Genomic DNA, 23,488 nt, shown 5'->3' on the forward strand with positions numbered 1-23,488 from the left:
ACATACACCATGCAAGGGAAAGTGATGGGAGTGGATTACATATTTTGTGTCAGATGAAATGGACTCTAGTCATAAACACTTATGCCATAGCTCTTATGTTATAAGACATATTCTTTACTCCTGTAACAAACTAACATGACTATCCTCACTAGAAAGCCTTTTTCTCAAAATGCTCACAACATGGTTAATGATGAAGACTGACACACATTTTGATAGCTCTCTTCAGCAATGTTTTCCCATTTGTTCACATGTTCCTCATTAACAGAATAATGTACCAGTTGATTAGGGAAGTTTTTGAGGAGTATGAATATTTCATTCTCACCTTCATAGGCTGGAGCTGTACCCGGGTGATCCTCGAAGGGTCCACAACAGGTTTCGGTCGTTTCAGAGTGTCCAGAATATTCTGCCATTGAGGAGGCAGACCAATAAATTTTCCCTCCTTTGGATCAAATGAGGTGTGCACACGATGCTCAAAGTTCTGAGGGGCAGAGATCTGAGGGCGTTTCTTCTTCTTCTTGCGAAACATTGTGCCTAAATGAGAGAGATAAAATGCCCTGGATTTGTATGGTCTGGTAACCAGATTGGTACAAAGTTAATTAGTTACATTCAGTATGTATTGGCCCTAGTGAGGATTCACATCCTCATACTCACCACCACACAGATGTCCTCATGCAGAGAGTGATATTCAAAAGTGCATCTATCTTCTCACTGTCTATGAACAAAGAAAGTTACACATGTGCCTCATCTTTGCTGGATCAGGCCAATGGCTTTTTAACTGATGGTTTTAATGCAGGGGTAGGAGAACCATGCTGGATCCAATCTAATCCAATGTGATTCATTTTATATTCTTATATTTACAGAGTTCCTGAAACATGGGCAGCCATGTCTACAATTCATGCCAATGCAATTGTGCCTTAAACCAAAGGAATCACATTTTTACAGTACGAATGTATCACAGTTTCATATAATCATAGAGCTGGAACAACCCCCTGCCATGCAGGAACTCACAATCAAAGCATCCCCAAGAGATGGCCATCCAGCCTCTGTTTAAAGACCTCCAAAGAAGGAGACTCCACCACACTCCATACTAAACATACCCAGCTCTCTAAGTCTCTCTGCGTATGGCATGGCCTCCAGACCCTTCACCATTTTGGTCTCTCTCCTCTGGACACGCTCCAATTTGTCAACAGTTTCAATGCAAAGAAAATACAATATTACCGAAACAGAACTGTTATTTGAGAGAAGATATCTAGATATTTATATACTGTATAATGCAGCCTTAGGTAAACATGGTGCTTCACCAACATTTGCAGATTTGCTCCATACATGGCTAGCTTCAGCTTTGCACAGAACTTTCCCTCATTCAGCAGATTTCAGCCACCTGCAAGCTTTTCTAGCTTCACATCGAGCTCTCTTGAGCCTGTTCACTTACCACAGTTTTCATATTTTTGTTCTAAATTTGGGTCAGAGGCAGAGTGTGAATTTAGTAGGAATAATTGGTACTGCAGCAATCACAGACTTTTCTGGCAATATTTGCACTACACTTCACACTTCAGTATTATGCTTCCTAATGCAATAATATTCTACATTGTTCAAAGGTTCACAAATGACTAATAGTATAGCTTCAAGCAAAGCATTATTTGACATGCTGTCCTTTATTTGCTGAGGTCAGCACAGCCCACAATAATTGGATTCTTAAAAGAGCCCATAAAAGATCAGTCAGTTTTTTTTCACTTTCACTAAAAGTGGAAAAAACCCACATATGGCACATGGCCAGTGTAAATTTCTCTGAAGAGATCTTAAGTCACAAATCAGTGGCTAAAAATGGCCTCCTTGATATCCAAGTGACAAAGACCATGGGGCCAATTTCAAAGGTGGTCTGCTGGCAAAGAAATAGTCTAATCTTATCAGATTCCCTTAGCAAGGAAGAGCTAAACAAGGAAATTGTGTGTGAAGTATAGGTTGGCATTTCGAATCTCAGCAAAGAGGAAACTCAGCTGGATTATTTTAGTCAGACTTCAACATGGTTCTCTCTAGATGTTTCAAATGACAAGTCCCAGTATCACTGACCACTGTCCATGCTGACTGGGATAATGACAGATATAGTCCAAAACAACTGGAGGGCACAACAATGGAGAAGGTTATATTAATTATTGTCAGTACCTGTCTAATGTACTTCATTACATTATTAAATATATGCCCACATGTACAACTTCCTTGGTCTGCATCCACGTACACTTCAGATAATGTGAAGGAACAATGTTTGCTACGGATTGATAAATCTGCCAATTTGATTTTGAATTTAAATTGATTTTTCCCCTACCCAAATTTGATTGTAATTTTTTTTCAAAGCCCACATGAAAATTTGTAATTTTTTTGATATGCAATTTTGTCCAATAAGTAATTTTTTGCAAGCAAAATGTCCCTAATGTAATTCATGTTTGCATATTATTTTTACTAGCAAACACATTTTTAAGTTGGAAAACTGCATTGTAAAATTTGGTAAAATAGAAATATCAAAGTGTGAATTAGGCTAGTTCACATTAAAATATGAATTGAATACATTTCACCCCCATCCCCAGTTGACTTTAGTGGAACACAGAGCAAATCTACATCAGAATGTTCTTTTTTAAACCAGCAAATTCTGTTAAGGTGTGTTACTCCTGAGACACCTCAAAAACAATCACAGATGATGATGCAATAAGTCATAGCAGGTCACATTCAGTTGTGGCAATTATCAGATTCTGGCATAGGTTTTAGCATAGATATGCTATGCCTTCATAGATTTTTCATAAATTTTTTATAACTTATTTTGGATGACTTTTCACACACATCCTTAATGAAACACAGTTAAGGATATGAACCTACTTCATGACTCAACAGCCTACAGCAGCCTGTTGATGTCACTGATATGAATGAACTACTACCTTAAAGTTATCCAGAATCCATAGGAACAGATCAGGAAACCATGCCATGATATTAAGTAAGTGTGTCAGCTGCTGAGAGACTATATAAATCCCATCATAACCTTGACAAATGGTGTGATCCAGAATGTATTTAAAAACATTGTCTAATATAGTCCCTTCTCCCTCTGGTATCAGTTTGTCATGGTCCCCGAACATATTTTGAATATAGCCATATTTATTTGGAGACTTCAGGCATGAAAAGTAGAACAGCAGGCTGTAGAACAGTGATGTTCAACTGCAGCATGAGAAAAAAATAGCCATTTTAATAAGAGACTCAGTAATTTTGCTTATTCAAGCATTGTATTTGTGCCCTTGTGGGTCTGAACCACTCCCATAATGACAAGCTTCTTTACACATAATGAAGTTTCCACCAACCAAGAAAATGACTTGAGATGTTCCTATGTTTAGTCACAGGAATGTGTATGTATTGGTTTTACCATCTATGATTTCCCACAGGTTGGCATTGCATCTTGACCAATACATTCAGCATTCAAAGGCACAACACAGTTCCAGGCAGAGAACGTGTGTGTGTGTGTGTGTGTGTGTGTACACATGTATCATAGAATTATAGAGTTGGAAAATACCACAAGAGCCATCTAGTCCAACCCCCTGCCATGCAGGAGCTCTCAAAGCATCCCTGATAGATGGCCATCCAGGCTCTGCTTAAAGACCTCCAAAGAAGGAGATTCCACCACACTCCAAGGGATTGTGTTCCACTGTCGAACAGCCCTTACTGTCAGGAGTTTCCTCCTAATGTTGAGGTGGAATCTCTTTTCCTGCAGCTTGCATCCATTGCTCCAGGTACTGTTCTCTAGAGCAGCAGAAAACAAGCTTGCTCCCTCCTCAATATAACATCCCTTCAAATATTTAAACAGGGTTATCATATCACTTCTTAACCTTCTTTTCTCCAGGCTAAACATCCCCAGCTCCCTCAGTCATTTCTCATAGGACATGGTTTCCAGACCCTTCACCATTTTTGTTGCCCTCCTTTGGACATGCTCCACTTTCCCATTGACTCTCGATTTATGGTGACCCTGTGAATTTAGGCAAGGAATATTCAGAAGTGATTTTCTATTGTTTTCCTCTGAAATAAAGCCTACAGCACCTGGTATTCCTTGTGGCCCTCTATGTAAGTACTAAGCAAGCCTGACCCTGCTTTAGCTAGATCAGTGGTCCCCAAATTGTGCCCTTTAAGAGATTTTGGACATCAGCTCCCAGAAGCCTCAGCCATGTTGGCCTGGGATTCTGGGAGGTGAAGTCCAAAATCCCTTAAAGAGCACAGTTTGGAAATCACTGAGCTAGATCATAAAATCTATTAATGTTGCAGTCTTATATTGTTGTTGTTGTTGTTGTTGTTGTGTGTCTTCAAATTGTATCCAACTTATGGTAGCCCATGAGGTTTTCTTGGCAAGTGTCTTCAGAGGGGATTTATCATTGCCATTCTGGAAAGATAAAGAGGTCACCCAATGGGTTTACATGGCCAAGATGTGATTTGAACCCTGGTCTCCAGAGTTGTAGTCCAACACTCAAACCACTACACCACACTGGATCTCTTTGCATTCTTCTACCAGTAGCAATTAGTGGCTTCCACATCAGTGGGGAAGTGAATGTGCTCTAGGTTTCAGCCTGAACTTTAAGGCAGCTGTGCTGAGCCTATTTTAGAGATGAGGTTAACACACCTTGATAGCTTATCTGAAGTCTGAACTAAAACTAAAAAGTGGATTCACCAATCCACTAGCATGGAAACCCACAACCACCACTGCTGATATACACTTCCTTAGGAACAGCTACATGGACTCTGGACACTCCAGAGGAGGGTGACCACAATGTTGAAAGGTCTGGAAACCATGTCCTATGAGGAGTGGCTTAGGGAGCTGGATATGTTTAGCCTGAGAAAGAGAAGGTTAAGGTGAAATATGATAGTCATGTTTAAATATTTTAAGGGATGTTATATTAAGGATGGAGCAAGCTTGTTTTTTGCTACTCAAGAGGCTAGGACATGGAGCAATTGATTCAAGCTACAGGAAAAGAGATTCCACCTAAACATTAGGAAGAACTTCCTACTGGTAGTAAGAGCTGTTCAACAATGGAATACACTACATGGAATTTCCTTCTTTGGAGGTTTTTAAACATTAGCTGGATGGCCATCTATCTGTAGCACTTTGTGTATTCTTGTTGGAAATAGCACTCTTTGCATACTGAACTCTTTGGTAGCTGAAGAGCATGTTCTTTCTAGAAATTTAGGGGGGAAATATGTTTATGGCAAACTTCCTGTCTGTTTACACACACACACCCTCTTCCTGAGTCACATCTTTTTGTTCCCTTGGCCCATCTGCATACTGTTCTCTCTCACTCCCTGATGGTCCACCATGAAGCATGGGATTAGGAGACTCTCCTGAAGAAGAGAGCTCCATGTCTTCTTGCTAATATGTAGACTTTATCTTTCTCACCTGTTAAATAGCTGGACCTGTGTACTGAATTATGCACATGCAAGTTAGTGAGTAAAACTACTTTCTTATACCTTCTAGAGAAGATTAATTCCTTTTACTTGGCTACATAAATGTGTGGTAGGGAGGTGGCTGGTCTTCTGTTCTATATGTCTGCCTTAGCACAATTTTAAACTCTCCTGAAGAGATTCAACAAATCTTGATTTTTAACTAAACTAACAATTCCTGTATGGAAAAGGGTTGGGACTGGATGGCCTTTGTTATTTCTTCCAACTCTATGAATCTATGACTAAGTCCCTTTGAAATTAACATGCATTAAGACTGCACTCATAGCTTTATTCACAACATTGGGTTTTTAAAAATAAAATAAAATAAAATCTCACTGCCATGCCATATCCCCAAAGTGTTGTTGAAACCTCCTTCAGTTTCAAAAAAAGTTTAGCATTTGTTGTGGTGGTAGGACTTCTGATCTGATTTCTCCAATTTTAAAGCTTCCCTATGCCCATGTAGACAGTTTCACGGCTCTTTGCATCCTGTCTCATTTCTTTCTCTGCCCATCCCCCTTTTCCCAAGGCAAAGAATGGCTGCTTAACTTGGGATACTATGAAAATGAATTAATGAAACAACCACTATTATTATTAGGCATAGTTAATTAAGAGTATTCTTCCCTATAACTTAAAGTCTTTGGTAAGAACTACTAACCTGGTTTCAAGCAACTATCCACCAAGAATTGTCTTTCAGTTTTTTCTGCTAAGACTTTGGTTCACGCGCTGGTCATTTTTCGCCTGGATTACTGCAATTCTTTGCTAACTGGGCTTTCTCTTTCCCATCTTGCCCCCTTGGTTTCTGTGCAGCACTCTGCCACTAGGATAATTTTTCCACCAACCGTTATGATCATGTCACTCATCCCTTCACTGGCTCCCGATCCCATTTAGAATCTGTTATAAGCTCTTATTACTAACTTTCTGGTTTGGCCCCCACTTGTCAGCACTTGTTCCCCCCTATCTTCCTCTGCACTCCAGTGATTCGGGGCTATTGATTCAGCCAAGGATTTTCTCTACCCCTATTCTGCTGCCCCCTATTTTTGGAATCTCCTTCCCATGAAGTTGCGGACACCACCTCTTTAGACTAATTTAAGTCCAAATTAAAGACTATTCTATTCAAGGAAGCTTTCAACTTTTGTCTTGATTTTATGATTGTATATTTCATGTCATATTATTTGTATTCATTTACACTTTTACAGTAGTGTTTTAACTTTTTATAGTGATATTTTATTAATTTTATAATCTTGTTTGTGGTTTTAGATTGTGCGCCGTAGGCAGGCTTTTGTTTCTAGTTTGGATTGTTGTTTCCTCTCCTTTGTGAAGTGCTGTATAAAGCCTATGGCACTATAGTGCCATAGGCTTTACATAGTGGTAATACATAGTGGTAATAATGGAGTCAAACACTGAGATCTCATATTAATTTGCATATACACCCCGCCCCCTGATTCTCTCCCAAGTCATATATGATCGATATTTGTTCACATCAAGTGAAGCTGTTATACTTGCATCCAACTGTGTATTGACGATGCCTCAACATTTTCTAGTGGCACTTATTGGAGATTTCCACAGGCTGTCATAGACTACCAGGTAGGTGGGAGCAATTTAAAGAGACAGAACAGCCAGCTTTAAAAAAAAATCATGCAGAAAATACAGATTTTAAAAATCCTGTTTCAGTTTTAATAATCAGCTTGGTTTTTGCATTCTACTGAAGCTTGGGCAACAGCATTAAGTCAACCAATTATACATTGCCATTCTCATGCATTAAGTATCAGATTCCAACACTGCTGGGGAATATTTGCATTTCCACTCCCACCCTTCATCCTACCCTGCTTACAAAAAGCCTATATCAAGCATGAGTTGATCTAGTAGAAAAAGAAATACATGAGAACAATTTTATTCCAGAATTGGATTTGGATGTGATAAGTAAATGTAAAATGCATACCTGAGGCTCAAGCAATTAGAGGAGGTCTCTTTTTTGACATATAGTCCGTACTCCAAGACACTGAAATTTCAGTAACCTACTAGGTATCTTTAGTCTTTTCAGTTCAGTGCTCACATCTGCACTGAGAGAAATGCCACAAGCATAAATAATCAGTCACTGCCATAATGGAAAAGCCGCTAGAGACTGAAATTCTCTCCACTCTCAAGTCCCTGCTGCCCAGAGAGCCACGTCAGATTTTTCAACTCCGGATATAGCTTTTTCATAGATAATACAATTCCAAAGCCTGTCACATCTCCCAGTGAGTATGAAAAAACCCACAGCCGGCAGATTCAGAGCAAGGGGAGGGATCAACTGGGAAGGAGGGACAAGATAAGAAAAAAAGCGTCAGGAGGGAAAATGAGATCTGATTGTTCACTTGGTCAAGAGAAGAGGATATAAGCAAAGAAGTCAGGTGCAATTGGGGTAGGGTGCTAGTGGTCACAATGTGACCTGAATATAGCACAAGCACCTCAGAGAGTGGACCTTCTGGATTAAAAAAAATGGCATGGAGATGATAACAAAGAAGTGTTGTTGTTGTTGTTGTACTTTTAAAGACATTTATACTATGTTTCCAGTATTAAGTCTGAGAGGTTTGCAACTGTCAAGAAATTCCTAAGATCAAAAGTGTGGATAGATCACTGTAAGCCCAAACTGACAGGAAAACACACCATGAGGGAAGAACAATGACACACAACAGTGATGCCTAACTGTGGGTCTCAAGTTGATGGAACTTCTCATTTTTGTGTCTCTTCAAGTTATTTCTGATTTAAGGCGACCTTAAGGTGATCTTATTGCTGGATTTTCCTGCCAAGATTTGTTCAGAGGGGGTTTGCCTTTGCCTTCCTCTGAGAGAGGATGAGTTGTCCAAGGTCACACAATATGTTACAATGGCTGAGCTGAGATAAACACCCTTGTTTCCAGACTTGTAATCCAACACACCAACTTCTACACCACACTGGCTACTATTGGGACTACCGTTCCCCAAACCCTTCATTGACAGCCACGTTCACTGCCACGTCTGGGAACTGGCCCACAAGTCAGGACCTATTGGTTTTTTGTGGGGTTTTGGGGCTATGTGGCCATGTTCTAGAAGAGTTTCATCCTGACGTTTCTCCAGCATCTGTGACTGGCATCTTCTGGCGAAATGTCAGGAAGAAATTCTTCTAGAACATGGCCACATAGCCAGAAAAACCCACAAAACACTATGGATGCCGGCCATGAAAGCCTTCGACTTCACTCAGGACCTATTGGTTTAAAGAGAAGAAAGAAAGAATGAAGACAATACTCACAGACACTGACTGTTAATACCAATAAAATTAATGGTGACCAACTTCAGCAATAAGTGATTGTATTTTCATTTGTGAAATAAACACCAGGGTTAACCCTCCCTTATTTTCAAGGCTTCATATCATCTGATCACATTCCACATTCCAACACTTCATGCTTCCCTGTTGAATGTTAATAAGTGATATGTCATTGTATCATGATATACCAAACAACAAACATAAATGTGTGGAGTAATCTATTAGGAGCATGGGCATTACCCTTAATTGACCTTGTATTCTGCTTTGGTCAGGCCTCACCTGGCATATTGGGTCCAGTCCTAAACACCACAATTCAAAAAGGATGCTGAGAAGCTGGAGTTTATCCAAAGGAGGGAGACTAGACACTATAGTTATATTGATGGAGCCTAAAATTGCATTGGCCTTGTTAGCTGCCGCATCACACTGTTAACTCATGTTCAGTACTTGGCAGGTATGCTCAGAGATGGAGTGCGCCCTCATTTTCCTTCCCCTCAAAGCCCAGATCAGCTCTGTCTTCATAATCTGAATTGCCTGCCCATCTCTCCACTCCTCACCAGTAAGCAGCAGCTCCACTGGTGCTTGACAGCTGACAGGGGGCATGTTTTGGATATAAAATAGTTCCCTGTATCCTGTCCAAGAAAACACACACACACACACATCATACTTCGATGCACCTATGTGACTACAGAATGTCAGTCTATATATACTGACAGGAAGGAGGAGGATGAGATTTAGTTATCATTATTTTGACAGTGAATGAGCTTCTTAATTCTAATTTTCTTTATTAAAGACCGAAGAAAGGAAATAATAGAATCATAGAGTTGGAAGAGACCACAAGGGCCATCCAGTCCAACTCCCTGCCATGCAGGAACTCTCAATCAAAGCATCCCAGACAGATGGCCATCCAGCCTCTGTTTGAAGACCTCTAACAAAGGAGACTCCACTACACTCCGAGGGAGTTTGTTCCACTGTCGGACAGCCCTTCCTGTCAGGAAGTTCCTCCTAATGTTGAGGTGAAATCTCTTTTCCTGTAGCTTGCATCCATTGTTCTGGGTCCTGTTCTCTGGAGCAGCAGAAAACAAGCTTGCTCCCTCCTCAATATGAAATCCCTTCAAATATTTAAACAGCGCTATATCACCTCTTAACGTTCTTTTCTCCAGGGTAAACATCCCCAGCTCCCTCAGTTGTTCCTCAAAGGGCATGGTTTCCAGAACCTTCACCATTTAGTCGCCCTCCTTTGGATACGCTACAGTTTCTTCACATCATTTTTAAATTGTGATGCCCAGAACTGGACACAATATTCCAGGTGGGACCTGACCAGAGAAGAATAGAGTGGCACTATTACTTCCTTTGATCTAGACGCTATACTTCTATTGATGCAGCCTAAAATTGCACTGGCCTTGTTAGCTGCCACATCACACTGTTGACTCATGTTCAACTTGTGGTCTACTTGGACTCCCAGATCCCTTTCACATGTAGTCTCGTTCAGCCAGGTGTCACCCATTCCATATCTGTGCATTTCATTTTTCCACCCTACGTGTTGTACCTTACATTTTTCATGTTGAAATTCATTTTGTTAGCTTTGGCCCAGCTTTCTGATCTATTCAGGTCATTTTGAATTTTGAACCTGTCCTCTGGGGTATTAGCTATTCCTCCTAATTTGGTGTCATCTGCAAATTTGATAAGTATGCCCCCAATTCTAATAAGATCTTAAGGATATGAAAAATTAGGGCTAAATTACATCTGATCGAATTAGATACCACAGTCAATGGTAAAGAGAGTTGTCAAGAGGTCAAGGAGATTCAACAGAGAGGCTGTTCCACTATCTTTGCCCAACAGCTGGAGATGTCATGCCATAGGGTAACCAAGCCTCTTTCACTGCTATAACCTAGGGCCCTTTCACACTACACACTTATGGTGCTGTGATTCTACTTTAACGGTTGAGACAATATCCTATGGAATCCCATGTTTTGCACTTTAGGGAGAGGTTTCTGCCTAGAATTCTCAGCCAGAGAGCTCTAGTGCTTTCTAAAACTACAAACACCATGACTCTGTGGGATGCAGCTTTGCCATTCAAAGTGGAATGCTGTAATAGAATCCTGCAAAAGGGCCCCAGATCTGAACCTCAACTGAAGTAAGACTCACCCAAAACCAGTCTCACAAAAGAGCACAGATGTGCCGTAAGATTGAGCACAATTTAGCCCAGCCTGTAGTTACCGAGCTTCAGTTCTTCAGGAGTGCTCACACAACTCATCTTTCAAGGAAGCTGGAACCACGACTATGTCTTAATAAACTGACTTCATTCTGAACTCAGCCACCTGTCTCCTCCTTGCCAGATATGTAAGAACCATTGGGGGGCGGGGGGACAAATACTATCAGATGAATTTTAGCAAGTATCTCTTCCATCTTCTTGGATTATACAAGCTTAAATTCACCTCAGAAGAGAGAACATCTGCACAAACTGACCTGTACTAACAGTGGAGTCCAAGACATGACTGATACAGTGTTGCATCATTCCATCTAGGATTCCACTGCATCACCATCGAGGTCAGATTTTAAGTGACCCTGAACCATCTGGGAAAGCTTCACTGCATGATTTTGGGTGGACACAGTAACTTGGAAGGGGAGGGAATTGCTTCTTTGCTACTGTGTAAAAACCCAATACAGCTACAGAATTGACTCAGTAATGAGCTCTTACTGTGTTTTACTCTACACTCAGAATTTCTCCCTCACTCCATTTCTAGAAATCTGCCAACTGCTTTCATTGTCCTCAACTCAGGTGCATACAAAGCTGAAATGGATGTGCTAGACCACCAGGAAGTAAACCTATGGCGTACGTGCCAGAGATGGCATGTGAAGCCATTTTTCAGGGCACATGAGGGTTGGGGAAGAGGAGGAACAGGTGTATGCCTGTTCTTCCCCTTCCCTGCTGTCCTGGAGCTTCAGCTGTCTCTGGAGAGGTAGCTGAAAGCCCGGGAGGGTGTGGGGGGATGAGGAGGAACAGGTGTGTGTCTGTTCCTCCTCTTCCTGGTTGTTCCAGGCCTTCATCTGCCACCAGAGACAGATGAAGGCCGGGGGGAGGGGGGACAGGAAGAACAGACATGTGCAGGAAAGCAGCTGAAGGCCCAGGAGGGCAGGGGGAAGAAGTCCTGCCCCAGAAGTCCCGCTACTGGAAGGTAGAAGTCCCACTCCCAGAAGGCAGAGGTCCCGCCCCCAGCAGTGGGTAACACCCAGTGCTGGAATGCCTTTTAGTTTGGGCACCCAGTCCCTAAAAGTTTCACCATCACTGACCTAGTAGTTTCTGCATTCCACAGACCAAACAGAGCTTCAGTAGGAGGATGAGCCACAATTTCCAGAAAAAGAGTCAAAGTCCTCTGGAATCCATTGGCCTCTGAGAGCAAAACATCCTAATAAATCTTCCATCTTTGCAGGGGGTAAACAGCCACTTAGTCTAAATTTCAACAGGAAGTGACTTGTTCATGGAAAGGAACATGTTAAAACCCTTCCCCACCAACAGACTACTATCCTCCCATCCAGTATAAAATGAACCAATAAATCTGTGGCATGTCCTGCTCCATGTGTTGGGCCAATGGCATGCTGGGACTTTCTCAACGAATGCTGGTGAATCCATTCTGGGTCTTAGTCTTTAAAAGAGTTATCTGAAGTACTGAACCTATTTGGGGTCTAGGGCCTAGTGCCCTGTATCCTTTGAAGTTCAGATTATAACCCAGAGTAAATTTTTAACCCTGCTGACATTAGGAGTACTGTCTCCCACAGAGAGCCATGGTTGCCACAGCAGCCCACAAAGCCCCAAGATGGCTCCAGTTCTGCATCCTCATCATGAAAACCTTGCCCTATGAGGAACGACTCAGGGAGCTGGGGATGTTTAGCCTGGAGAAGAGAAGGTTAAGAGGTGATATGATAGCCCTATTTAAATACTTGAAGGGATGTCATATTGAGGAGGGAGCAAGCTTGTTTTCTGCTGCTCCAAAGACTAGGACCCGGAGCAATGGATGCAAGCTGCAGGAAAAGAGATTTCCACCTCAACATTAGGAGGAATTTCCTGACAGTAAGGACTGTTCGACAGTGGAACAAACTCCCTCGAAGTGTAGTGGAGGCTCCCTCCTTGGAGGTCTTCAAACGGAGGCTGGATGGTCATCTGTCGGCGATGCTTTGATCTGGATTTCCTGCATGGCAGGGGGTTGGACTGGATGGCCCTTGTGGCCTCTTCCAACTCTATGATTCTATGAATCATTCTGTGGAGCCACAACAGACAGTTCAAGTCCACCTCCATCAGCTCAGAGGCTGGTGAGCAGTGGGGTGGGTGGTACACCAGCAGAATCTCCTGCTTGCCCTGTTCTCCATCACAATATATTAACACTTCAGACTGGCAGTCAGCTGAGGGCAGAGGTTGTGGGATTACTATAGTTCTGTATTCTCACTGTTTAAATAGATTTCCAACTAATAAACTCTAATCCAGACAAAAAGGAAGTTTCTCATTACAACTCACCTCGGCATCTATACTTACATACCTAGTAAATAATATTGCACCTGAGGAAGTAGACTCAAGTCTACAAGAGCTTGTGCTATAACCTTCTTTACTTCAGGTAGTCTCAAAGGTGCTACAGGATCCCTTTGTGCACTGATTTTCCAGACTAACATGGCTATGTCTTTGAATAATGCACGATATTGTATGTCAGTATAAGGAATGTGCACCCCTCCAGATGCCTTGTTTTTGCTGAGTTCAGCAACATTTGGAAAGGCACATCACTCCCAATCTCCCTCCCCCCCCCCCTTTTCAGTGGCTGTATGTTGTTTTTTTCTGCATAAAGTGTTCTTTGGCATGTTCACCATTTGAACTGAAAAGACAGAGGTTCATATTACTTTGCATAGAAACAAAAGTGACACTTTCCCAGAAGAGTTTATTAAAATTTACCTGGCACGGACTAGCAGGCAAACAGTAATAAGAGGGACAAAGAGACATGGCTTGATATGAGAAGGCAAGCACACAATGACTGCTGTGGTTATCCTATTCCTTTCAGTGCTATGGCTTTATGATGTAAGGGCTTACACCATAAAAGATCTATAGCATTTTTTGCTTCCTTACTCTCTAGGCCCTAGGAAAAAGCCCTCCTGCCCTATTATACAGTCACTTTTAGTATGTCAAATTCTTGTTTTCTCCCTGATAATAAAGCTTTGCTACTGGCAAGATGAGTGTTTCAACAGCACTAACAGCACTGCTGACTGATGCAATACTCTAAATCCTTTTCTGAACACAGATTATCATTCCATTAAAAACAAGCTTGAGAGTAAGAGACAGAGAGAAAAAGAAATGTTATTTATTATATTACTGGGTGTATCTGGGGACAGATGAGAACGAAGCTGCAAGATCCAAATAATGTAAACAAAGCACCCAGATGGGTGCAGGAGGTGAGGGGAGGAATGAAATTAAACCCTTTTGCATTTCTTTCATTTTTAATTGGGCCATATCTGTCCATAACAAACATACTGAAATTTATTTTCTTAAAAATATGAATGGTACATATCAGACAATAAGAATGGAAAGAATGCTCACTATTATTGATTTACTGACAGAAAAAATAGCTTCCTGAAACTTGGGAAAATTGGGTGGGAAGAATAACACAATGCAGAAAATTTTGCAGTTTTCAGGAAATTATTCTGGATGAAATACATGTGTTGAGTTTGTATGAAAATTATGGCTATTTTGCAAAAACAAACAAACAAACAAACCTAGAACACAGTTGAGCCAGAACTTTCTGAACTATATCAATACCATGGTTTCAGCAAAAGTTGTTTTCATTGGGGAAAGAGAAAGCATAAGTGAGCAACAAAAACAAAAAATGGAGGGAGATATAAAATTTTTCAGAGTTATAGGGCATAAGAGAGTAGGCAACATTTTTAAACCCTAACTGTTCTACACAAGATGACACAGAGCTCCAACTGGTGTCCTGGTAGGCTGCTTCTTCGTAATGTTGCAGATGAGGGAAGTACAATTTCCAGAGGCCAAAACTTGGAAAGCCACACACACACCCTCCCATCCCAACATCTCCCAACATTTAATTAAAACAATTCCTTGTAACCTCTGTGGGGTACAATTTCTCTGTCCTTCTGGCCCCTCTGGGTTGTTATAGGCTAGTGTGTGTGTGTGTCCGAAATCAGAAGGGGCTGACCTACGTTAGGTTTACAGAAGTCCACAGTGTGGGGGTAACCATAAGGTATCTCACCCATGCTCCCAGAAGGTCTTCCTAACGCTCGGCAGCGTTAGGAAGACGACCTGCTCTCTCGATCCCTGTCCTTCACGGCTGACAGTCCAAGGGGGAACGGCGTCAACAGAAATGTTGCGTCGTATTGTCAATTCATCATTCAGGGAGGGCCGTTTTCCATCTAATTTAAAGACGGCCATTGTAAAACCTTTATTAAAGAAGCCCTCCCTTGACCCCCTAATTCGAAATAATTATCGGCCTGTGTCACTGCTGCCATTTTTAGGGAAGGTGATCGAGAGGGCGGTTGCCTCCCAGCTGCAGAGGGTCTTGGAGGATACGGATTATCTGGACCCATTTCAAACTGGCTTCCGGGTGGGCTATGGGGTTGAGACTGCCATGGTCGCCACAGTCGATGATCTCTGTCTGGGCATGGACAGGGGTAGCGTGTCCCTGTTAGTGCTCTTGGACATCTCTGCGGCCTTCGATACCATCGACCATGGTATCCTTCTGGAGCGCCTGGGGGAGTTGGGTATCGGGGGCACTGCTCTGCATTGGTTCCGTTCCTACCTCTCGGGTAGATTCCAGATGGTGGAGCTGGGGGACTGTCGCTCCGATAAGAGGGCCCTCACATCTGGGGTCCCTCAGGGAGCGATTCTGTCCCCTATGCTATTTAACATTTACATGAAGCCGCTGGGAGAGATCATCCAGAGACACGGGGCGCGGTGTTATCAGTACGCTGATGACACCCAAATAGTCTTCTCTGTGTCTCCGACTGATGCAGTGACTAGGGATGGCATCTTTCCGCTCAACGCCTGCTTGGAGTCAGTAATGGGCTGGATGAGGGAAAACAGACTCAGCCTGAATCCAGAGAAAACGGAAGTACTGGTGATAGGCTCCCCTGGTCCAGGGATGGAAATTTTTCCACCCGTCCTGAACGGGGTCACGCTCCCTGTAAAGGACACTGTTCGTAGTCTTGGGGTGCTTCTGGACTCGTCGCTCCACCTAACTTCTGAGGTGGATGCGACAGTCAGAGCCGCCTGTTATCAGCTTCGGTTGATATGCCAGCTGCGACCCTACCTGGGCCGGGGGGACCTTGAAACAGTGGTACATGCACTGGTAACCTCTCGACTCGATTTCTGTAATGCGCTCTACATGGGGCAACCCTTGTACCAAACTCGGAAGCTTCAATTGGTTCAGAACATGGCGGCTAGACTGGTTACGGGTACCTCCAGAGCCAGTCATATAACACCGGTACTGGAGGACCTACACTGGCTGCCAATTGGCTTCCGGGCGCAATACAAGGTGTTGGTTATAACCTATAAAGCCCTAAATGGCTTGGGCCCAGGGTACTTGGAGGACCGCCTCTTCCCATACAATCCACCACGCACTCTCCGGTCGGGTGGGAAACAGCTTTTGAGAGTTCCTGACACGAGATATGTGATGTCTGCACATAGGGCTTTTTCTGCTTCAGCCCCGCAGGCTTGGAACTCTCTCCCTGTTGAGCTCCGCTCAGCCCCCTCCCTAGAGTCTTTTAGAAAAAACCTAAAGACTCATTTTTTCCGCCTTGCTTTCCCCCATGTCCCTTAATTCCACTCTTCTCCTTTATGCTGTTGTAATTGTAATGTAATGGATGTCTTTGGGGTTATTGCTGTTATTAGTTTTAATGGTTTTAAAAGGTGATTGAATGATGGATATTTTTATTGTTGTATTTTATTGCTTAATGTGGGGGGATTTCTTTTATTGGATTTGTTGTATCATATTTTAACTGATTGTAAACCGCTGTGATCATTGGAATAGCGGTATACAAATAAAGATTCATTCATTCATTCATACAAGAGGCCTCTCCATTTAAAGTATTTTGGAGGGTGTCAGGGGCCATGGTGGTGTACAATTGCTAGAATTCCCTCTCCCAAAACACAGGGTCACATCTGGTCCATGGGATGCACTTCATCCATTTTGTCTTAGTCTGAATTATTCTATATTGTGTCTGTTCCAAAAGCATCATTTGGGGGGGGGGGGGGGGGAGATAGTAGCTCCCAATAGATAGGAAAGGCTGCAATCTTTTTATCTTTCGACAATGCATCTGGAATAATGCTATAACAATGCAAATATGTAATATCACTGCAACTTGTGCAATGTAAGAAAACATCAGAGCTATTGAGCCATCAGTTCCAGCTCTGTCATCCTTGCAGTAGCAAAGCAGCTAAGGTAACTTGTTTCAGCAAAACTTTGAAAAAATTTCTTCTGCACTTCACACACACACACACACACACACAAACAAACACACACACACACAGAGCAAAAATTGGAATGCAGCCTCAAATATTGTAACTTGTGAATGTCTAAGTAGTGTGTTACTTAGAATTATCTGAGATCTAGTCAAATAAATAAAAATGGCAGATTATTGTTGAAAGACAATTAGAGAACTCATAAATACCTTCCCTAATCTATACCAGTCTCAGCTCCCACTTCTAGTCCATTTAAACAAAGTTTTCTCTAGAGTCCAGTTCATGAAAAATTAGTTCAATGAGTTCACAGCAGAAGCCAGCTGTGCACAGCATGAATTATCTTGTATCTGTAACATCACCCTACAGGAGAGAAATCTGTGACCAATCCCATAGGAGATAGTCCCAAAGAAACTCCATTCATGCTGGGGCAACAGTGCCTTTAACCTGTTTATCTTCATCAAGAGCATCACTAGTAATGGCAAAGCATTAAGATTATACAAGCTGCTGATGCATTTTCCTTTTACAGATAGAATCCTGTTTTTATAGCTAAAATCCTGTCACAAATGCCAGTTCTCCACAGCCTGCACCACACACTAGTGATTGAACATTATTCTCAATGGAAGGAATGCTATAGTTATGTGAATTAACCCTGTGTTTTTGCTTTATGGTATTTGTCCACTGCTAAGGAAAATCAACAATCTTAAGATATGCAGATGGCACCGTACTACTAGTGTGAAGCATCACAGACTTGAAACAATTACTAAAGAAAGTCAAAGAAGAAAGTGCAAAGGCAGGCACATAAAGAAAACAAAAATAATGGAGGATTTATATAAATTCAACCTAGATAATGAGAAAAGTGAAATAGTTAAAGATTTCCAATATCTTTGATCAAACATTGATAAGAATGCAGACGGAAGCCAAGAAATCAGAAGAAGATTAGGAATGGGAAGGGAAGCCATGAAAGAACTAAACATAATCTTAAAGTGTAAAGATATACATCTGAACACTAAAATTAGAATCGTCCATGCCACTGTATTCCCCATTAGCATGTACATATGTGAGAGCTGGACAGCGAAGAAAACAGATAGGAAGAAAATTAATTCATTTGAGATGTGGTGCTGAAGAAGAGTACTGAGGATATCGTGGATGGCCAAAAAGACAAACAATTGGGTCCTAGAACAAATCAAGTCTGAACTCTTCAGGCTGTCCTACTTTGGCTACATCCTGAGAAGGCATGACTCATTAGAAAAGATAATGATATTAGAGAAGGTGGAGGGCAGTGAAAAAAGAGGAAGACCACAAGCAAGATGGATAGACTCAGTCAGGGAGACCACAGGCCTGAGCCTACAAGACCTGAGCAGAGCAGTGAAGGATAGGGAGGACTGGAGACATCTCATTCACAGGGTCGCCATGAGTCGAGGTCGAAGACAGCTAACAACAACAACAGGGCAGTTCCATAAATTGCCTATACTGCAGCCTGAACAAATCTAAGAAATATGAAATATGTGGGAAAAAACCCTGACATCCTTTCACCTTGTAGGATCATACAACATAAAGTAAAATGGGGACACAAACAGATCATTAAACACTATTCTCAATTGAGAGAATTGAGAACTACATTTCTATGAATTAGTTCTATGTTTGCACAATAGTCTACAGAAAATTTGCCAGAATCAAGGCAGTTTTGACTATTTTTTAATTTGTAACTTTTACAAATCCCAGAATCCTCTGCAAAAACTACAGCAGATAGCAGGGGTCCCTCGGCAAAAATTAGAAGTTAAAAGTTAACAGATGGGGGGGGGAGGAGGAGGTGTTCAGAAATTCAATTTTTTCTGAGGCAAGAGATAGTCTGGATTGATCAGAGCAAGGGTGCATTATATTAAATGATATGGCTTATAGTTTGGGGGACTGGGGATGTCCTTTCTACAGTGCTTTCCTCCCACCAGACACGTGTGTGTTTGTATAGCAATGTATACTAATACCCATACGTTTTGAATCAAAGAATTTTAGGCTTGGAAGGGATCTTGTCATTTAAACCCATACTTAGGGGCTGTATAGACCGGCATCAAAGGCTAGCATGGGGCGGAGTGGGGGCGTGGTGTCCACATGATGTACGCCCAGACTCTGCCTCCATGCCAATGTGACGCCACATGCCCCACCACACGGCATGTGGCATTATGGGGCTCCTCTGGTGCTGTGTCTACATGACACAGTACCAAAGGAATGCAGAAAAGCTGCAGCATCTGCATCTATGGCACCCTTTCCATAGCACAGAAATGAGCTGCTTGTTGCACCATGGAAAGGCCAGATTGGGGCCATGGTGTGCAGTTGCTGCGGCCCCGATCTGGTGAAGAAAGAGGCGGCTGCAGGCTGCCCCTTGGTGGGGGGGGGGATCTGTACAGCCCCTTAGCCAGTTCAGGAACTTTGGAACTACAGCAACCTGACCAACTGGTCATTCATCCTCACCACCAGCAAAGGAGAGCACACTAACCAGAAGCAGTTTGTTCTACTGTGAAGCAGCTCTCAGGCTGCATCCAAACTACAGAAATAATCCAGTTTCACACCACTTTGATGGCCATGGCTCAGTGCTATAGAATCCTGGGGTGTGTAATTTTGTGAGACATTTAGCTTTCTCCATCAGTGAGCTCTCGTGCCACAACAAACTACAGTTCCCAGAATTCCAAAGCACCGAGCCATAGCTGTTAAGGTGGTGTCAAACTGGGTTATTTCTGCAATGCATATGAAGCCATTCTGATAGGATATTTCTAGGGAGGTTTAGAAGAAATTTACCTCTTTGTCACTAATTAGCTCTAGCATTAGTCCTCCAGAAAAACTGGGTATAAATATAGATCACCAGACACCTGTATATTCTGGTGGATACGTGTGTGTGTGTGTCTGTGCGCACACTTGTTTGTTTGTTTGTCTGAGGAGGCAGAGTCATGATAATCAGACCTATCTGACCTTTTCCAGTAGATCTAACCATGTATGAATGGTGTGAACGGTACAAGACCCATCCAGCCAAACATGATGCACAGCCCCAATCCAATATTTTACTAATCTGTCCCCATGCCAAGTCTCTCAGGTCTGTAACACTTTGAAGTTATCACTCACCAGTTGCGAACTCTGTTGTTTCGTCACTGCTTTGTCTCAGAACACACTAACTTCTTAACAGAATCTGGAAAAAAAGAACATACATTGGTCAGCAAATCTGTGGACAATTCCCATGTGAGACAAATAAATTTATACACACAGAGAGAGAAAGAGACCATAGTATTTGACAATCACAGTTTTGATTATGGCAAAGATGGATTAGCTTTGCCTGTAAAATGATACCAAAGAGTTTAAATAACATTTGTTAATTGCTTGACAGTTTACAAATAAAATTGGGTTGCTCTGAATTCTGGCAGATATGACAAGAGCATCTTCAGATGTTAAACAACTACTTTTGTTAGTAAATCTGAAATTGGTGTGCATAGCAATTACCCTAGAGGCAAAAAGACCTTCCCACATGGATGGTTATTTTCTTGTATATATACAGAAGGTAGGCAGACATATTTCTTACATGCTGCCTGCTTTATAAAGCATCAGTTGGGCATCTTTAACTCTTTCCTTCCTGCCATGTCAGCTGCAACCATGCATTTTTCATTCAGCACTCTGCATCATCTGGTATTTTAGAGTCAGCCACTCCCCACCCCAAAAATACAGACACCACATCACCACCTAACATATATACTTGCAGGTACATCTCCTACAGGACTTGGAAGATGACAAGGTGAGAAAGGGGAATCAGCCTTCCGTAATGATGTCAGAAAGGACAGTTCCAAGGGAGAAGGAAAAGAGGACTGCAAGCAAACTCTACTTCTGCCATTGAGCAAAGCTGATTGGTGGACGGTTGTTGCTGGGTTACAGGAGTGAAGATGGAGTAAAGGCCTTCCCAAAGGAGTTCAGCTTTCAGTTTCCTTTCTTTTTCCAGAATAATCCCTGAAGGGGAGAAAACTGCACAATCCTTCCAAATGGCTTCCCCTCACTGTGCAAACCCATCAGTGCTCAGCATATTCATCCTTGGCATTAGCATGCTTTTGTTTTGTTTTAAATGCAGCTCCGCAGAGAAAGAGTTAATCCTCAGCAGCAAAGCAAGTGAAAAGCCAAGATGTTAGTTGAAACTGACAAATCCAGTCCTCCGTAAGCAGCAAGCAAATAGCATGTGAGAGCGGCAATCAGAAGTTGGTCTCAAAAAGAAGCAAACCTAACTGCACTGCCAAGCCTTTATTCTAATTATTCAGTTGCCTCTCTGGAATAAAGGGGGAGCGAAAAGGCTTGTGGAAAGCCACTGACCACCCAAAGGCAACCCAAGACAAAACAGGAGGGGAATGCAGAGAAAACAGGAAGGGGGTGGAGGTCAATTTTACCTGTTTCTACAGTGCTCCGTTCACCTAGCTGTGAGTTTGAGTTCAGGGCGTGGTGCCACAGACACATAGAAACACCCACGGTGGGAAGGCACACATTTGAATTTCAACCCATAGACTAATGCTGACACTAGGGTTTTGTGGGGCCAACATTCTCCACTTCTGTGTCCCCACCAGTGATTTCTAGAAAGGGAGCGGCTTGGCATTTGACTAAGATGCTGAGATCTGTAGGGTGCCAGCCATGATGTGGTTGCCCAACCCTTCTTTGCAGACTGACCTACTAAAACTTTGCTGCGATCATTAGCTCTTGTCTCCCAATCTCCAGATCCCAAGTGCCTGAAGCCATTGCTATTCCTAATGAATCTTGACATCTCTTCACTATGTCATCCAGTCTGCAAATTTCAGGGCCAACCCTGGATTTCTCATTATGCCTGGCAGAAGCACTTTTGCTCACTGATATAAATATATATTAGGAAGATTATTGTTGAATAATGAATGTGTTTGCCTTGCAAATGCATTGTGCATGATCCAGTGCTGTTCTTTCTTCATAATGTATTTGTGAGTAAGGATGAACATATCTAACATTATTTCATAGTCCAACTGCTGCAACTGTGCTGACGCTCAGGGCATACAATTTCTTGACTTTTATTTTTCCCCTGCTAAGCAACTAGAGAAGATCGGCATACATGGAACTGGTAACGTGTCTCAGGTAAAAATAAGGTCAGAGTTTATGTCTTCCAAAGCCATCAACAAATAAATGGGGACTTGGCTTATTTGGAAGAGTCTGATGCAAACAGTGGATACTTAAACACTAAGGTCCAAAGAGCTAAGATAAGAACAGCAGTGTGTACTTTGTACCTTGACTATCTTAAGTTGTCACAGAAACAGCACATTCACTCCATTCAGTTAACACTCTGCTTTTTGAGAAATTATAGGCTCACACCCTTATGCCTTATCTTTAGAAATCCAGGAATTGCTTCTCCTAAGCACTGTTTTCTGCCAAATGACTTTGTAGAAGTCACTTCAGCCCACCATCTGTCTCTGTACAACCTATTTGATGCTCATGAAGCAGAAGCTGCCTTATGGTGTTACAACTTTAAAAAAATGGCAAATTCCAATCACCAAAGAAGGCCCATATGAGTAGCTAACTGTAACAGTGTTCTGTTTTACAAAGTTCAACCCTCTGTTTCAAGATGGCTCTATTTTGAGGTCTACCTTTATGCTGGTCACTGTCCTTCCTACTTTGGCAAGACATATTCTATAGCCACTTAAATTATAGTAATATAGGGCCAGAACAGACAGGCAGGAAAAAGTGTCTCGATCTTGCTTTTTCCAAAAGTGTGTCAAAATCCCACTGTCCGCATGACAAGCTCCCAAGGCGGGCCAAATACCTATGGGCAGATTGCAGGGCATAGGATCAATTTTTTTTGTTGCCTTCCACCATGCATGCACACCATCACACAACACACTGCCTGTGACTTCTGTGACGTCCACCCAGATGCCATTCCATTTCATGGATGCCCCTTGGATCAGCCACACAGTCAAACTGCAATGCTCAGCTGGCACAGGACATTGTTGCATCAGTGTGCGATGATTATGCGAAGCACACTCATGGAGCCCTCCTCATACATGACCCTTTCATCCATCTTCACCCCATGCCCCCCTGTTGGACTGTCAGGCTTGTGTATGTTGTAATTACATCCATTAGAGTGCTTGAACTTTCACTTTTTTACTTTGCCGCAGCCCCACACTAGTGCCGGGATATTTATATGCAGGTGCAAAGATGCACATTTCCTGACATAAGGCAGAGTACCCCTGCTTCTTTTTGCTCCAGTTTTCAGTCCCAGAATGTTTCCACCCGCTTTGGAGATGTGTGTCATAAAAATGC

At 42.3% G+C, this 23,488-nt stretch overlaps 1 protein-coding gene across 3 annotated transcripts in view; it reads right to left on the minus strand.

Moving 5' to 3' along the window:
- The window catches only part of PAK6 (p21 (RAC1) activated kinase 6), a 60,321-nt gene extending 39,317 nt beyond the window's left edge, over nt 1–21,004 (minus strand). For 2 of the 3 annotated variants that reach the window (XM_089521966.1, XM_089521964.1), the window contains exons 1-3: nt 20,915–21,004; nt 20,306–20,369; nt 323–531 (exon numbers count right to left, since the gene is read on the minus strand). In XM_089521966.1, coding sequence (XP_089378092.1) covers nt 323–526 — 204 coding nt within the window. In that variant the 5' untranslated portion in view covers nt 527–531; nt 20,306–20,369; nt 20,915–21,004. Of the gene's footprint in view, nt 1–322; nt 532–7,399; nt 7,477–20,305; nt 20,370–20,914 lie in introns of those variants that run through there. The other variant, XM_089521965.1, reaches the window with a different exon arrangement.
- Nucleotides 21,005–23,488: the final 2,484 nt, after the last annotated feature.

Source organism: Sceloporus occidentalis, unplaced genomic scaffold, assembly GCF_023333645.1.
Source record: "Sceloporus occidentalis isolate IW3139 unplaced genomic scaffold, rSceOcc1.0.p SCAF_4, whole genome shotgun sequence".
Lineage (NCBI taxonomy): Eukaryota > Metazoa > Chordata > Lepidosauria > Squamata > Phrynosomatidae > Sceloporus > Sceloporus occidentalis.